Consider the following 18,054-nt stretch of genomic DNA (forward strand, 5'->3'; position numbering starts at 1 on the left):
AGAAATTCACTCATAAAAAAAAATTCACACTCATAAGTCTGTTAGAAAATTGAAGAAGAAAAAGATTCAAATTATCTCTTTTACTTTTTATGAAGATCTGAAATACTTTTGTACACAAAAATTACATATGACTTTTGAAAGTATCAAAATAAATATTATTATAAATATTTTATAAATTTAAAAGACATATAACTCCAATTTAAAATAATTATATAATTCTCCATAATAACTCATTATTTAAAATGTAGAAAAATTAAATGATAAAATAAAAAGGAAATTATTATTCCTCAACAGCACTTCTCGCTGGTCAAACGAACACGGCTAATATTATTGGAAATTATAGACCCAATGTATATGACAAATATAAATTTGTGGTAGAGAAACGGAAGCCGGCTGATTGTGGACAAGGGCAAAGTTGAGGCGGAAAGAAGAAGAAGAGTGTCAGATAGCAACATGCCTGGATAGTAAGTTTTGGGTTTCTTTCCTTGAAGTTTCTATGGTGGTCCGAACCACTACTCCACTTTGTGCGGACTTCGATTTAGGTATCATTTTCCAGGAAGAGTCCTGTTGGCTTATCTAGCACGGCACTTGTTGACTTTGAAGTGACACGTTTGGTCAACCAAATTACGTTTTGATTTTATTTTTCTAATTTAAAAGAATACACGGTAAATTTATAAAAAGTTACATGAATTTTACGCTGTTAGAGATAAAATATATCAATTTTAATTTATAATATGAAAATATATGGAAGATAATAGGTGATAAATATTGGCCACTTTGGTCATCAACTCTCTGTATATATTACCACCGTCATTAATTTCATAAAGAAGCAAAGGCCCTCTAACCAAAAGCCCTCATCACCACCGCCTTCTGCGTATTAGGATGTCTATAGAGAACCTCAACAACTCAATCGAGCATGACCAGCTTATCATTTATCAAGCATCACTGAAAGGGGATGTAGCTGAATTAGATGCGTTGCTTCAACAAGATGAACTCCTTCTTGATAGGGTCACCATTACTTCCTATCATGAAACTCCCTTGCACATTGCAGCCATGCGAGGTCACCTTCCGTTTGCTCAAGCACTCCTCAATCTGAAGCCCAAACTAGCCGAGGAGTTAGACTCTCTTTGCCGCTTGCCTCTTCACTTGGCTTCTGCAGAAGGCTAATCCCATATTGTTAAAGAGTTGGTAACTGTGAATCCTGATGCTTGCTGGGCACGTGATCAAGATGGAAGAATCCCACTTCACTTAGCTGCCATGAAAGGAAGAGTTGCAGTTGTGAAGGAATTAGTCAGCGTTTGTCCTGAGTCAATAAGAGAGAAGATGGATAATGGAGAGACAATCTTGCACTTATGTGTTAAATATAATCGGTTGGAGGCTTTGAAATTGTTGGTGGAAACGGTACGAGATGATGAATTTGTCAGTGCCGCGGATGATAATGGCAATACCATTTTGCACCTTGCAGCCATCCTCAAACATGTGCAGGTTTGTTGATCTCGTCACTGCTAGCCACATTAACTGGAAAAATAAACCCAAAAGTGATGATCTTTTTGCTTATACAGATTACAAAATACTTACTTTTGGAGACTAGCATCAAAGAAAATGCAAATACCTTGAACAAGATTGGATTCACAGCACTGGATGCTCTAGAGCACAGTCCAATGGACTCAAAAGGCCTGGAAATAAAGATCATTCTTCTAGCAGCTGAAGCAGGCCATGCTCAGAGGAACGAAGAGCGCAATAGTAAAGTTCGATCATCAACAGTACAAAGAAAGAGAGGCCTAGCTGCCAGAACCTGTAAATGGTGGAATAATTACTTAAAGAACGTAGGCAAGAGATTCGAAGAGGCACGAGGCAATATTCTGATAGCGGCTACTCTAACAGCAACTGTAGCTTTTCAAGCTGGGGTAAACCCACCCCAATTTAATAAAGACCAGAATGCAACTATAGCTTCAACTTCTTCTTTTTATCTTGGTTCTTATTTCGTAATCTCCTTCTAGAGTCAGAAACAAATTTCTGGTATTACAACACTGTTTCTTTGATGCTCTCTCTTATTATTATTATGTTGATGTTTAGTGGAATTCCTTTCAAAAATAAGATTTTAGGAGTTTTCCTAGTAATTATCATGTGCATCGCAATCCTATATGTATCACAAGCATATTTCTTTGCGGCGGCATCAAACATGAGGCTGGGAGAAAATGATTGGACTTTGGCAGGGAAAACATTATTGTTAATTCCCACTTTGATTCTTTTTTTATTGTACTTTTTTTTTTTTGAAGTCATTATTGTACTTTATTATTTTGTTACATTTTGCTTCCTTTTTTATCTGGCTGTTTCAGAAGATCTACCGATGTATTTCTAAATTAATATCGAGTTTATGTTTATAAAGGTTTTTTTTTTTTTTTTTTTTGCTAAGAGATAATTTCTATTAATTGCCACCTTTGAGCTTTATGCAATGAAGTTTCTGTTAGCTTTAATATTTCTTTTTTTGTTTTTGAAAGCAAGCTTTAATATTTCTTATAATGCGTATAATTTCAATTTTTGTAAAGTTTTCTTATATGGGATATTCCTAAACTTGTACAAATAAGCAAGCTTGACTTGGATAATCCAACGAATATGATCTCACAATTTTAATACAATCGAGAGTCTATCTTGCACATATTTATTATATCTTATATAAAAATAAGAAAGGTAATTTATTTTTCACTTCTTGCTAATTTTTTTAATCATGCATATGGCATTTTAAATTTTAGAAAGGCATTCCATGAAAAAGAGAGTGTGGGACTCGATCTTCGCCGGAAGGTGCTTTCTTCGATGAGATCTCTTCATTGCTTTTTTATTGTTTTTTTGAATTTCTCTTTAATTTGTCTGAATTTAAAGAGTCGGATCCTTCCATTGAATTAAATTTCAGAGCTTTAACGGGAAACCTTTGGTTTGTATTCGACCCTTTTCAATGTTAATGAATATCTTCAAAAGCACTCACGAATTTAATTCAGGGGTAAAGTCGGATCCCTAAGTTTATCAAGCTAGTCATATAACTTCAATCGCTAAACTAATACAGGCACTTGACTCTCTCTCCCATTTGAGGAGAGAGTTTACCTTCCGTTGAGGTTTCTGGCCTCTATTAGTTCAGGTCTTGTTGGTTGTTTGCCTCAATTGGAGGTTTCCCCTGTCCTTTAGATGAAAGGAATCCACTTTTCGCCCGGCTGTAGGTTCGCTTCTCTCCCAGAGAGATGTAGATAGTTTTTTACTTTTGTTATTTGGATTATTGGCAGCGGCGCATTAGAGACTATTTTGGCTGTTGTTTCTTTGGGTTCTATTCTTTTTGTGTTTTTGCTTTGTTTTATAGATTTTGAGATCTTCCCCTTCTGGGTTTTCATGGGAGGGCTGATGAAGAACTGGTTGGGCGGCGTCTCAACGGAATACCTTTATTTCTTCTTTTGCATATCTGTTTTTAAGGGGTTTTTGTTGAATCCCACATCGGTTATGGAAAGGGGTAACGTGCCCCGCTAGCTTTTGAGTTTTGAGGTGAGTTAAGCCTGGTCCAAATTTAACATGGTATCAGAACCTCCCCATCCGATGTTGAGTGGGCATGAGGGGATGTGTTGAATCCCACATCGGTTATGAAAAGGGGTAATGTGCCCCTTATATTGGTCATAGCTAGCTTTTGGGGTGAGTTAGGCCTGGTCCAAATTTAACAGTTTTTCTCCCTTGACTCGGACAGTGAGAAGGTGGTGCGATTGAGGACGTCTCCTCTCTCTTAGAACCGACCTCCTTCTGTATGTCTTGATCCATTTCTGCATGTGCTTCTGTCAGCTATCGACCACATTTCTCCGACTGTTCTTGCATTCAAAGTTGATGGTTTGTGGGTTCTCTTCCTCTCCTATGCTTCTTCAAACATTGTATGGCCTTCACAAATATTATAGAGAGTTTTTTCCTTTTTGTTTGGTACTGCCAACATGATGATTGACGTCCTCCAGAGATAGCGGCGGTGTAGTCTACTTTCAGCTGGATTAGATCGAGTCAAGATGGATCAGGGGTGCTAGGATTTGGTTGTCTCTTGGGACTTTTTTTCTTGTGAGTTTTAGTAACCTGTAGTTGTCATATTCTTTTTAGGCATGGCTGGGTCTAGGGTTTTGGTATGTTTATTATGGGCTGTACTCCCTTTTATATGAATAAAATCCTAATATTATTTAGGAAAAGAAAAATTAGACAGGCTATGCAACAGATCCTTTTATTATCATGCTATGATAGTGAAATCCATAATCAGAAAAAAGAAAATCGGAGAGAAAAAGCAGATTGAAGTAGGAAGGTACAAGGAGAGAGCTCTATCACTTCATTTATATATCTTATCATTCATCAATCACCATCTCGGAAATGTCTAGCCACTATAGTAAGGTAAAAAAGACAAAAGTTTATGAAAATTTATCCACCTGGCACCTGCCCAAATCATTATAAAATGCAATGTCTTTTTAGTCAATAAACGTTGTCTATGCATTAGGCCACCTACTCATCCCTCAGTTTCAATCATCCTCTACACTTCCTTTTCCTTGTTTTTAAGCAGTTTATTTCTGCTAATTGCATGCATCACCAGCTGCCCTCACGTATCCTGCAGTTTCTTCATGGACTGATTTAAGCTAAACATAAGTGATTTAGCTTGTAAAGCCTATAATATTTAGGGAAAATTACTTTGTAGTCCCTGAGGTTTAACGTAATTAACACTTCTGTCCCTCTATTTTGGCGACCCAACACTTAAGTCCCTCACTTTCTCTTCTGTCCAAATTCATAGTCCTTCCGTCCATTTAAACCGTTTGGTCAAAGAGTCAAAGGTGAGATGTGATAATTTTTTCCAAAAATGCCCTTCTCTCCATGTGAAATTCCAGAAGAAGAAGAAGAAAGAAGAAAAAGAAAGAAGAAGAAGAAGAAAGAAGAAGGAAGAAGAAAGAAGAAAGAAGAAAGAAGAAGAAGAAGAAGGAGGAGGAGAGGAAGAACTTGCAGAAGAAGGAAGAAGAAGAAGAGAAGAAGAAAGAAGAAAGAAGAAAGAAGAAAGAAGAAATTTTCTTGGTCTTTAAAAATTCTCTCCCTTCATCCATCAAATTGCCATTTCCGAGCATCCTTTTTTGCTTGGAAGGATGTCAAGCCATACAGTTGAGTCCTCCACAGTAGAAACCAATGATGGATTGAAGCTCCAGACAAGGGTCTTCAAGCCCAAAGAAGATGAGATCAAAGACAAATTGGTTATTGTTCTTGTCCACCCATATTCAGTTTTGGGTGGTTGTCAAGCTCTTCTAAAAGGAATTGCAATTGGGTTGGCACAGAAAGGTTACACGGCTGTCACTTTTGACATGAGAGGTGCTGGGAGGTCCACAGGAAAGCCTTCTCTCACTGGGTTTTCTGAAGTCAAGGATGTCATCGCTGTCTGCAAATGGGTTTGTGAAAATCTATCAACTGACAAGATTTTGTTGGTGGGTTCCTCTGCAGGTATATGTTTTTCATGATTTTGCAATTATATTTTCATTTGGATGACGTGTTTGGGGATAATGATTACAAATTCTTGTTTGATTGCTTTTAATGGGTAATTCTTAGATCTATGAAACTGGTGTTCATTTGTGAATCTGTTACAGCTATCAGGCATATCTCTTGTTGCCTGCTGTATTAACATCCACAAAGGGAAAACATTTAACTGCTTCTCAACACATCTGGGCTAAACTAAAAAATGCTTTTAATGTCGAGGGCTGATTGAAGATAGTGGGTAGAATTTCATCTTTCAGATCAATTGCACATAATTCCGCAGTTATTAGTTACTTTTTTATACAACTTACACAAGAAGGAAGAAGAAGAAGAAGTTGCAGAAAGGGTAGGAAGAGGAAGAGGAGAAAGAAGAAGAAGAGGGTTAATTTTGTCAATTCACGTGTCCCAAACAGCTATTTTGGACGGAAGGACTATGAATTTGGATAGAAAAGAAAGTGAGGGACTTAAGTGTTGGGTCGCCAAAATAGAGGGACAGAAGTGTTAATTACGTTAAACCTCAGGGACTATAAAGTAATTTTCCCTAATATTTATTTTAAAGCACTCACGGACTTGTTTCCGCGATAAATATATTAGTTGAATTTTAGGATATTAAACCTCACATCTCTTTTTTTTTTTTTTTAAATTACTTTAAAGCTCTGTCGTTTTAGTTAAATGTTTCTTGTCTTGGAAAATGTCCAGAAATTCTTAGCAGCTCCAAAGAGTAAGCTACAGCGATTTACATTTTAATGCACAAAGTAATATTTCCTATGAATTTTCTTTTTATAGATGTTCTTCTATAACTGGTCCTGTTACCGACTATTAGTAAGTGAATATTGTTAATAATATGCCATACAGCCAATTTATTGATTATTATTGGATATTATTATTCATATATTTTAAATATTTAAATACACTATATAAAATTATTATTTATCTTTAATGTTAATTAAATCTTGAATAAATATAAAAGTCCATATGAGATTATAGTATTGTGTAAAATAAATTATAATATGATTATAATTGTGAGTTTTTTATTGTATTTAAGTAAAGTCTCTAAATATTTCTGTTCGATATTCTTATTATGATTGAACAATAATTAGAGTTATTGAAACTAGTATATATTATATATATATATATTTTTAAGAAAACAACTAATCTCATAAGTTGAGATATGTGAGATATATATGTGTAAGTATTTTTTATAAATAAGTGCACTAAACTGACCCGCCTGAGAAATCCATATGAAAAATAACTTGTGTCTATGGATTACTCAAATGATAATTGTTTAAGTGATCTTTTAACTTAAAATTAATAAATAATCTTATATAGGAACTTTTATATTTTGATTCGTTTTACACATTACTTGGTTCATGAGTAATAAATGGGGATGAATTGAACATGATAATCTGAGATCCAGAAAATAGAGTTTTACAAGAGTTCTGTAAGCTTAGTCCGAGAGAAGGATGCTCCTCTCCTTTTATTTTTTTCCTTTGTCCGTCAGTGACGTATAACAGTCTCATTGTCATTGGGGCACGTGTCTCTGCTATACAGATATGGACGTACGAAAATATCAGATCCCTGTTACATGCGTAACGGCCATTTAATTCTCCTCTGGCATGCATGCGGATGGACCCACCAGGCGGGTGGGCTGGATGATGAGATTAAGGTTGAGCCTAGGGGAGGTATGATCATTGGGCCGGATAAATTGGACCGACCTGATTGAGAAACCCATGCGGGGCTCGATTCTTCGGCTGAATGAGCTGGACCTAGCTTATGCGGGAGGCTTAGAAGCCTTCAGATCATGGACTGTCATCATGGGTCTGGCCTTAGACAGGAGTAGTGAAACAAATTTACACAATAAACTCTATTATTTGGATCTCCGAACATCACAAATTATTTATGAAACGAATATACATGTATTTATCGCAGTAAATAAGATGTATATGAGTATCAAAGAAAGAACAATTATTTATATCTTTAGTAAAAATAAATAATATAATCATAAATTTTGGTAAAAATTATTAACCAAAAAATATTATTTAAATATAAAAATTAAAATGATAATAAAAATAATGACAGTTAAAAAATAAAAATAGAATAAATATATAGTAAAAAGTATATAAATAAATAAGTTAATTTGTGTGTAAAATGTCATTCTACAATATGATAGAAAGAATTTTAGTTAATTATAATTTTGCATTCTTTAATTATAATTTAAAAATAATGAAATTAAAAATTTATATATAAAAATATTAATAAAATTATCAAAATTACATACAAAAAACAATACAATTATCTCTTTTATTTTTCACGAACATATGAAATTTTTTTATATACAAAAATTACATATAATAATTTTTAAAAATATTACAATAAATATTATCATAAATTATCTCACAAATTTCTAAAATAATTATATAATTTTTCATAATAATTTATTATTTAATGATATAGAAAGATTAAAAGATAAATTAAAATAAATAAAAATTATACATCATAGACTCAATGTATGTGGTAGAAAAACTGAAGCCGTCTGATTGTGGACAAGGGCAAAAGTTGAGGCGAAAAGAAGAAGAAGAGTGTCAGATAGCAACATGCCTAGATAGCAAGTTTTGGTTTCTTTCCTTGAACTCAATCTAACGCGTTCTGCACTCTTTAAATTCTTCAAGCTCAGTTGGAGTTACACAAGCATTCTTTCATCACTCATCTATGGATGCTACTTCTTCAACCCCTCCTTGCAAATATGATGTTTTTATTAGCTTTAGAGGCAAAGATATTCGTGGGGGTTTTCTCTCCCATCTCTTTGATGCTTTGCAGCGAAAACAAATCAATCCTTTCATGGATGAAAACCTTCGTAAAGGAGAAGAGATCTCACCTGCTCTCTTGGAAACAATTCAATATTCTTATGTCTCCATTGTTGTTTTCTCTCAAAATTATGCAGATTCTCCATGGTGCTTGGATGAGCTTGTGAAGATACTTGAATGCAAGGAAATTTTAGGACAATTAGTCCTACCAATTTTTTACCATGTAGATCCAACTGATGTTCAAGATCTCATTGGGAATTTCGGCGAGGCATTTGCGGTTGCTAAGCATGGAGAAGAAGTCAAAGGTTGTTTAGACAAGGTGGATAAGTGGCGTCGTGCTCTGATGGAAATAAGCATTTTAGCAGGATGGGATTCACGGAATATCAAGTAATTCTGTTGATTTTTTTACTATTCTTGTTTTTGTTTGCATGTATATGTAATCGTGTATTATCAATTTACTTAGAAGCGAGTCTAAGCCTCTAAGGGTGGTTTGCTTTGACTTACTAGCATTTGTTCTTCATATATATTAGGTCTGAATCCAAACTAGTTGAGGAAATTGCCAATGATGTTTGGGAGAAATTAAGTCTCATCTCCTCTAGTGATTCTTACAATGACAACTTAGTTGGGATTGAATCACGTCTGAAGAAAGTGGAATCCTTGTTATGTATTGAATCGAAAAATGATAGAAGAGTAATAGGAATTTGGGGGATGGGAGGTATTGGCAAGACAACTATTGCTCGTGAAGTATTGAATCGAATTATGGATAAATTTGATGGGCACTATTTTGTTGATAATGTCAGAGAGGAGATGAGAAAACAAACACATGTTTTATTAGATAAAATCATTAACCAATTGTTAGGAGAAAAGGATTTACATGTAAGCACAACTCTGCTATCCCCTTTGATTAGGAGAAGACTTCAGAGTCAAAAGGTTGTCATTGTTTTTGATGATGTGGATGATCCAAAACATCTAAAGCTTTTAGCAGGAGAGTGTGCTTTGTACCGCAAAGGTAGTAGAATCATTGTAACAAGCAGAGATAGACAAGTACTTAAAAATGTTTGTTCTGAGGGATACATATACGAGGTTGAAAAATTAACTGATGATGAAGCTCTTTGTCTCTTTAGCTTGGATGCCTTCAAACAAAATCATCCCAAGAAAGGATATGTGAAAATATCAAAGAAGTTGATAACATATGCTCAAGGTATTCCATTGGCTCTTGAAATTTTAGGCTCTAATTTGTATGATAAGGGGATTGAAGAATGGGAAAGTGAGTTGGAAAAATTGAAAGAAATTCCTGATATGAATATTCAGGCAGTTTTGAGAATAAGTTATGATGGACTAGAACGTCATGAAAAGAGCATATTTCTTGATATTGCATGTTTCCTTAAAGGCGAGCCTAAAGATCGTGTTGAAAGAATATTTGAAGGTTGTGGTTTCTTTCCAAGAAGAGCGATAAGCCGTTTAATTGATAAATCTCTCATAACTGTTTCAAATGGTAAGGTAGGCATGCATGACTTGCTACAACAAATGGGCAAGGATGTTGTTTGTGAGGAGTCCAAACAACTTGGGACACGCAGCAGGTTGTGGAAATATAAGGATATTTGTCATGTATTGACAAGAGACAAGGTATGGACCAGAAGAATTAATGTGCATATTCTTAATTATACATACATATTATTTATATGCAGTTTTAAGAATTAAGTGCGGTGCCTATAATGTTTGTTGTTATTTTCTTAGGGAACTGAAAATATTGAAGGCATATTACTTGATATGTCTGGAAATGGATATTTGGAGCCAAGTCCCACAGCTTTCATGAACATGTGCAATCTTAGATTCCTCAAATTCTTCAATGTTCCTACATCCAGACCAGGACGAGTGCTTCTACCTAGTGGCCTTGAATTTCTACCAGAGGAGCTAAGATATCATCATTGGGAAGACTACCCTTTGAAATCCTTGCCAATAAATTTTTGCCCAAGAAATCTTGTAGAACTTCACATGCCACGGAGCAACCTCATCCAACTCTGGAATCAAGAGAAGGTTAGAGTTATTATGCTGCTTTATAAAATTTAGCTACATTGTGCAAAGTTAATTAGCTTCTGCTAATTTTATTGACGTTTTGATTACAGGCTCTTGAAAGTTTGAAATTTTTAGACCTCAGCTACTCTTTTGAGTTAACTAAAGTTCTAGACTTGTCTAGTGCCCCAAATCTTGAGGTTTTATGTTTGATAGGATGTAGAAACTTGATTGAGATTCCTAGTAGCATTGGCGAGTCTAAATGTCTAAAAGAAATTGATCTCGGATACTGCTCAAAACTGCATAGTATTCCACGAAGCATCTGCAATTTGAAATCTCTTACACGCATTGATATCTCAGGCTGTTTGAATGTCAAAGCATTGCCAGAGAACATGGGGGATCTAGAATTGCTGAAGAACCTTTGTATATCTGGAAGTGGAATAAAAACATTACCATCCTCCATCAATCAATTGAGAAGATTGGAAGTGTTAAGATGTGCGAGATGTGAAGGTTTGACATTGCCTCCTTTGACAGGACTGTCCTGTGTAAGGAGAATTAATTTAAGTGACTGTGGTATATTAGAAATTCCCCAGAGTCTTTGGTTTTTAGTGTCATTGGAATACTTATTTTTAGGTGGAAACAATTTCAAGACGACACCTGCAAGCATTAAACATCTAACTGAGTTGAAGGGGCTTTTTTTAAATGGTTGCAAGAGACTTAAATGTTTACCAGAGCTTCCGTCATGCTTAGAAGATTTAGATGCATCAGATTGCACATCTTTGGAATCTGCATCAACTTCATTCCTTTTCTTAGAACATGATGATGAAAAAGAAGCAAAACGACTTCAGTTTCGTAATTGCATCAATTTGGATAAGAACGTACATGATAAAGTAATGGAGGATGTATTGAAGACGCATCTGTTAAAACACAAGGTATGCCTTACTTTCTCTGGTCTTACAAGAATCAACCCTTTTGAGTGTACAATTTTTGTTTATTATTATTAGTTTTCTTAAAAAATTTATAATTTCCATGGTACAGTTTGTTCAGTTATACATACCGGGGGTTGAAGTGCCTGAAACGATGAGATATAAGAACAAAAGTGGATCTTCTCTTTCATTCAGACTAGATCAGGCAAATTTGACTGGTTTTTCTTTATGTGCTGTTTTTGATCCAAAAAGTTATCCTCATGATCGTAATATACTCATTGATTGCATAGCTAACTTCGTCCGTAAATCTGGACATAGCAGTGAAAATTTCATTTTCGAGGCCCCGAATTTTGTAGTTGATCCCTTATATTCAGAACATGTGTTCCTTTGGAATAAACTGTTGGGGAATAAACTGTTGGACATGGAAGAGAGTTTCCTTGAAGTTTCCTTTCAATTCTTCATTTCCAGTCGTGATTACGATTCTATAATAATGTGTGGAGTGCATCCTATATTTCGAGAGGATAGTCTTTCCAGAGATAAAAAGAGAAGCAGAATTGAAGAAGATAAGGAAGATGAACCTTCTCTTTAAAGATTGAAAAACAAGACTGAAAACCTTCGCATTCGCAGGATAAATCATCAGGAACAGGAAGAGGAACTTTGTCTAGATGTTGACCATTGATCAAACTACATGAAATTCATTATAATCAATTACTACTATGAAATTATTATCTATACAGCGGTTGCATTGTAAAAATTCTCAAATGTATGGCAATAGACAAAGCAATACAAGCCAATAATTGCAAACCAAGACAGTGTTGCTTTGCTCTTTGCATGAAAAACTACTACTCATCTACCTTCAAGGGATGAGATATGATCGACGCTGAATTAGTATTTTTGTCTATTTTTTAATAATATTTTTTAATTTTCCATTAACAAATTTAGTTTAATTGAATTAATTGTATGCTATACTGTTAATTACTTTTCTTAAACATCGCTCTAGTGTCACATCAACCCTTATCCATTATTTAGGTTTTGATTGTTTTATTAAAATTATTTTTATATTTAAAATATTTTTAAAAAATTAATTAATGAAAAATATTTTTTATAAAAAAATAAATTATTTCAGGAAAAAAAAGACTTTTTTAATATATATATATAAATTTATTAAAATATTTTATTTTTAAATTAAAAAATTAAAAAATTAAAAATGAGTTATTTTATTAAAATAATTTTAAATATAAATTATTTTCACATCTAAAGAAATCTTAGACTTAAATTAAATTCTAGTTAGCATTAACTTTTAAATTAAGTATGTCAGCATAATTTATAATAAATTTATTATGAAAAAAAATTAGGATAAAATTATTTAAACGGAAAAAATTTATGATTGTTTTTTTAAAAAATATTATGACTTGTGGAGGGATTGAAAAATCAAGAAATTTATTTGTTAGTAATATTATTATGTTTGAAATATTATGAATTTAAATAAATATTATAATTAAATTGTGTCGTTTGAATTTATTTTTTTTAAATTAATTTTTTAAAATTTATATAATTTATAATTTTTTTTATAATTTTGCTACTTTAATAATTTTGAAAATATGAATTTTTTGCCATTAAAAAAAACTGATCCAACATTTAAAATGTGTAAATTAATCTATTCATATGCTTAGGCCATCTCTAACGCTTTGCCAATTTTCATTTTGGCGTTGGAGATAGTCCTCCAAAGCTGCGCCAAAATCCTACGGAATTTTGGCGCTCGCTACAGTATCACGCCAAATATGGCGTTATACTGTAGCAGCGCTATTTTCTTCTTTTTTTTTAATTCAAAATTTATTTTTTTTTTCTATTTTTTTTTAAATTATAATATAATTAAAAATTTATATATATTTTTAATTAAGTTTAGTTTTTTTTGGCTCATAATTTTTTATAATTATTATTTAATTAATATATTTTATAATTAATATGTTTTTTTGTTTATTTATAAAATAATTAAATATTTGAATATTGAATGAAAATATAAAATATATAAATATTTAAAGTAAATATATAAAATTATATGAATTTTTTGAATGAAATATATAAATAAAATTAAAGTAAAATAAATAATATAATATTAAAGAAAAAGAAGAATATAAATAAAATATTCTTTTTGATGTTAAAATTAGTATAGAAAATTAGAGATAATATTGCACTATTTTAATATAAAGCATCAAAATGGTGTAAAAAATAGTGCATAGGATTGGAGATGGCTTTACGAAAAAGATTTTTTTTTTTTAAATTAATTCCAATTTAATAAAATGCCTTTACCATTGCTTTAATGATCTGTCCAATCAATCATTATATCTGCCATTTAAAATTTTAATTAACTTTTATTCGGTTCAAATAGATTTATTTACACCACAGAAAATAATTTAAATATAAAAAATATTTTTAATAATTTATTATGTATTTTTTTAAAAAAATAAAATTACTAATTATATTAATCAGATTTCATCAAATAAATAGGGATATCATTTCAAATAAAGAGATTATTATACCTAATAAATTTTTTAGTTAAAATATGAGCAGTTTTAGAGTCTAACAAAAATTTACAATCGTTCAAAATTAAATCCCTACATAAAATAATTTGACAAAAATACTCCTCAAGTGTCTGTCTAAACCCCTACATAAGATAATTTGATAAAAATATTTCTCTTTCTTTCTCATATATCGAGTATAAATCATTAAAGTATCCCGAACAAAGTCACGGAAAAGAGATTCTACGAGATAAAATTCGAATAAAATTTCAAGACTGACGTCGTCGTTGCGATTCCGGAAACCCATAATAACTAGTAAATCTCCATTGAATATTATCTTCCGAAACAACTGAATCAATAAAATTTGGAAGATTTACAATTTAGTCCCTGGATATTGCCATTATTAACAAGTCAGTCCCTGTATTTTTAGAAACCTATTAAAATGTCCTTATGTTTTATTTTCGTCAACGAAATAGTCCTTCCGTCATATTTTCCGTTAAAATTAGATAAATGAGGAGAGAGAAAATTTTTAAAATTCAATTTTACCCTCAAATAAAACCATTTATTTAGTCCTTGTATATTGCAATTATTAACAAGTTAGTCCTTACATTTTCAAAAATCTATTAAAATATTTTTATCTTTTTTCATATCTATTAAAATGTCCTTATCGTTTTTTTCCGTCAATGAAATAGTCCCTATCTTTTCTCATATCTATTAAAACATCATTATCGTTTCTTTATGTCAACGAAATAGTCCCTTCTCATCGTTTCTTTCTGTCAACGAAATCGTCCCTCTCTATATTTTTAGAAATCTATTAAAACGTCCTTATTGTTTCTTTTTGTCAATGAAATAGTCTTTATCTTTTCTCAGATCTATTAAAACGTCCTTATCATTTTTTTTGTCAACGAAATAGTCCCTATCATTTTTTTCCTCCTCCTCCTCCTCCTCCTCCTCCTCCTCCGAAGAAGAAGAAGAAGAAGAAAAAGAAGAAGAAGAAGAAGAATGAGAAGAAGAAGAAGAAGAATGAGAAGAAGAACAAGAGAAAGAAGAAAAAGAAGAAAAAGAAGCAAAAGAAGAAGAAGGAGAAGAAGGAGAAGAAGCAGAAGCAGAAGAAGAAGAAGAAAAAGAAGAAGAAGCAAAAGGAAGAAGAATTGATGAAGAAGAAAAGAAAGGAGGAGGAGGAAGAGAAAAATAATGGGGGGTAATTTAGTCTTTTACTCTATTTTTAACGGTAAAAATAGACGGAAGAACTATTTCGTTAACGGAGAGAAAACATAAGGATGTTTTAATAGGTTTCTAAAAATACAGGGACTGACTTGTTAATAATGGCAATACCCAGGGACTAAATTGTAAATCTCCCATAAAATTTAAAGAAAAACCAACCACAGAAAAAGACACATCACTCTTCCACATTAACGAAAGGTTTCTTCCCAATTATTATCTATTGATTGAGAAACAACTATTAAAATATAAAAAATTACGAAAAAATTTCATATGAGAACTAAAAGTTTTTGTTTTCATCAAAAATAAAATGTATTGGATTGTATGTGAGAAACCTCCTCACCATACAGAAATCATAAGTGATAATCGGAATATTTTTGGAACTTTTAATAGGAGTAACAATATTTTCTTCTTCATCGATAGTCAATTAACGCAGATTGTCTTTCATGGGAAAGGAAAAAGAAGAAGTTAGGTTTAAGAAAAGGAAAATGCGAGAGTATCGAGTTATAAAAGGACCACAGAGGAAAACTTGCGTCGAATTTATTATGTATTCTGTAATTATCATTTAAAAAATAAAAATACTTATAAAATTATATATAACAGTGTTAAAAAAATCCTCAAAATCTAAAAATAAATTATCTTTTGAAAAAATAAATTATTTTTCTTTAAAAATAATTTAATTTTTATAAAAAAAAATCTTTTTAACACTTTTTAGTGTTTAAATTTTAAAATATTATTTTAATTATAGCCCATCGAACTAATGTTGATCTAAATTATTTAAAATTAATATTTTTTACTTAATAGAATTTAGGAAGATTTACAATTTAGTCCTTGGGTATTGTCATTATTAACAAGTCAGTCCCTGCATTTTCAGAAACCTACTAAAACGTCCTTACATAATCAAACCATTAACGAATTAGTCCTTCCATCCACTGTTACCCTCTTTTCCGTTAAAAATAAGAGGAAAAGGAGAGACAATATTTTGAAAATCCAATTTTACCCTTTTCAATCCCTATTAGGTAGAAATGTATGGTTAGGTTTGCCATAACAGTCCGATCACAATCTTAAAAGCAACCTCTCGTCATCTCTCGGCAGGCAATCCTCCATTTACTCTCTCACCCTCGACGAGCTTCAGCATACTCTCTGTGAGGGACTATCTTCAACATCGATCAAGCATTGAAAGGATCCTACCTCTGTTCATAATAGCCGACGATCAAGCACCTAAAGGATTCATTCTATCTTCGCGAGAATGTCTGGCATCAACGAATCGATGGGAAGCTGGGATGGTGGTTACATGAATGTGAATTGCTGCTATGGAAAAAGAGCGGGGGTTCGCATATCTGAATCTGTTAGTAATCCAAACAAGTTGTATTATTACTGTCGAGATAACAAATATGGGTCATTTCTTGGGTGGTGCATTCCAACAAATGTGAACTCTCCAACATCAAACAGTATAGGTGAAGGGTTAGAGGTATTCAAGGCCAACTTATCAAGGACGATTGCAGAGACTAAAGAAGAGTTGATGAAGATTAATGAAGAGATAAAAAAATTATATGTAAAGCTACAGAAGATTGAAGCTATTTTGAACCAGATGAAGAATTGTATGATAATTATGTTGTTACTCTTGATAGTGTTTGCTGTAAAAACACCTTAAAAAATTGTTTAGATGCAATATATAAAGCTGCAGAAGTTAGAAGTTATTTTCAACCAGATTGTAGTATGTTCTTTGTGTATGAATGAATTATGTACTGTTTATCTAAGTTGGATGACTGGAATTTTAGCATATTAGTTTCTTGTAAGTGAATGATTAAAATGAATGACCAAACAGTTGTAATGATTCAAAACTGGAGGACGTAATAGTTTCTAAATTTAATATATAAGGACTGAAAAATTGTAAATTTTAAAACTTAAAGGACTGAGAAATTTGGAATATTTAAATAGATGAACTAAAAAGTTGTAAAATTAAAAGTAATAGAAGAGTGATACTGTTATATTTATCCAACTGTAACTTAATATCAAGTACAAACAAATCTTATAAATGCACAATGAATAAAAGTGGAGCTGAGCAAATGAAATTAAAAGCATAACTTCATTAATATGTCCTTTTTGTTTAAATATGTATTACAAAATCAGACTTGATCATTACAATGTCATACATATATTACTGCCATTTTAATGGTCAAGTAAGGCCAATATCTGTAGCACTGTACCAATATCTATGATAAACTCCCCCAAAAAAGAATCTGTGCACAGATTTATAATATTCTCAGATTTACAATCCAATGTCCCAAAAAACATGTTTTCCCAAAATGTACAAACCATATCCCATCAACTAACAAAATTCTCAAAAAGATCATTTGATATTTCAAAGGCTCCTTTAGGTTGTTGGTCCACCACTTAATCCCACTTGATTAGTATTAACCACTCTTGAAGTCCCTGCACCTGATGCAGTAGTGTGTTTCCTCTTCTTTTGACTTGCAGCCATATTTGCCTGCAATTAGAAAAATACATAAAAAGGTTAAAAAGGTTAAAATAGATTCATTATATGCAAGCAAACAAAGGTATAGTTACCCCAACAGCAACATATTGACAAGTTCTCTTATTGTGGGCTATTTGTAAGCACCTAGCACAAGTGACAGTTGCTGTCCTCCTTCCTCTTGCTGGTGGTTCACTCTCATCTCTCTTTCTAGCCTTTCTTGGCCTTCCTGGTTGCCTCCTCAAAGAAGCTGGCAACATTGATGGGTGTTCATTATCAGGTTCAAGCTCAATTTGAGGAATAGGATGTATGGCACCTGCATAAACTCTTGAATAGCACTGCACAATGTAATATTCATGGCAAAACTCTTCAATATTACCCCTAACATATGCAATTGCTCTGGCAGCATACTTGCATAGTAAACCACTTATATTCCACCATCCACAACTGCATGTCCTTTTAGCTAAACTTATAGCAAACCTACATGGACCCTTATGAACCTCATACTCTTCATTTCTACCAGGGAGCAACTTAAAAAACCTATTGGCAGTAATGATTTTATTCAATACTTTCTTTGCTCTTGG

The 18,054-nt window shown here is 32.4% G+C and overlaps 2 protein-coding genes and 1 pseudogene across 2 annotated transcripts in view; all 3 read left to right on the top strand.

Annotated features, from left to right (window-relative positions):
• Positions 1–792: 792 nt before the first annotated feature.
• LOC110625252 lies at positions 793–3,391 on the top strand (annotated as a pseudogene).
• Positions 3,392–5,093: 1,702 nt separating this feature from the next.
• LOC110625245 lies at positions 5,094–5,513 on the top strand. The gene has a single exon (XM_021770849.2). It carries the CDS (start codon positions 5,133–5,135, stop codon positions 5,496–5,498), a length of 366 nt encoding a protein of 121 aa, XP_021626541.1. The 5' UTR covers positions 5,094–5,132; the 3' UTR covers positions 5,499–5,513.
• Positions 5,514–8,152: 2,639 nt separating this feature from the next.
• LOC110625231 (disease resistance protein RPV1) overlaps positions 8,153–18,054 on the top strand; it is a 73,307-nt gene continuing 63,405 nt past the window's right edge. The window contains exons 1-4 of the mRNA XM_043961317.1: positions 8,153–8,702; positions 8,846–9,941; positions 10,053–10,352; positions 10,442–11,260. Coding sequence (XP_043817252.1) covers positions 8,221–8,702; positions 8,846–9,941; positions 10,053–10,352; positions 10,442–11,260 — 2,697 coding nt within the window. The 5' untranslated portion in view covers positions 8,153–8,220. The remainder of the gene's footprint in view (positions 8,703–8,845; positions 9,942–10,052; positions 10,353–10,441; positions 11,261–18,054) is intronic.

The sequence above is a fragment of the Manihot esculenta genome, chromosome 10 (assembly GCF_001659605.2).
Source record: "Manihot esculenta cultivar AM560-2 chromosome 10, M.esculenta_v8, whole genome shotgun sequence".
Classification (NCBI taxonomy): Eukaryota; Viridiplantae; Streptophyta; class Magnoliopsida; order Malpighiales; family Euphorbiaceae; genus Manihot; species Manihot esculenta.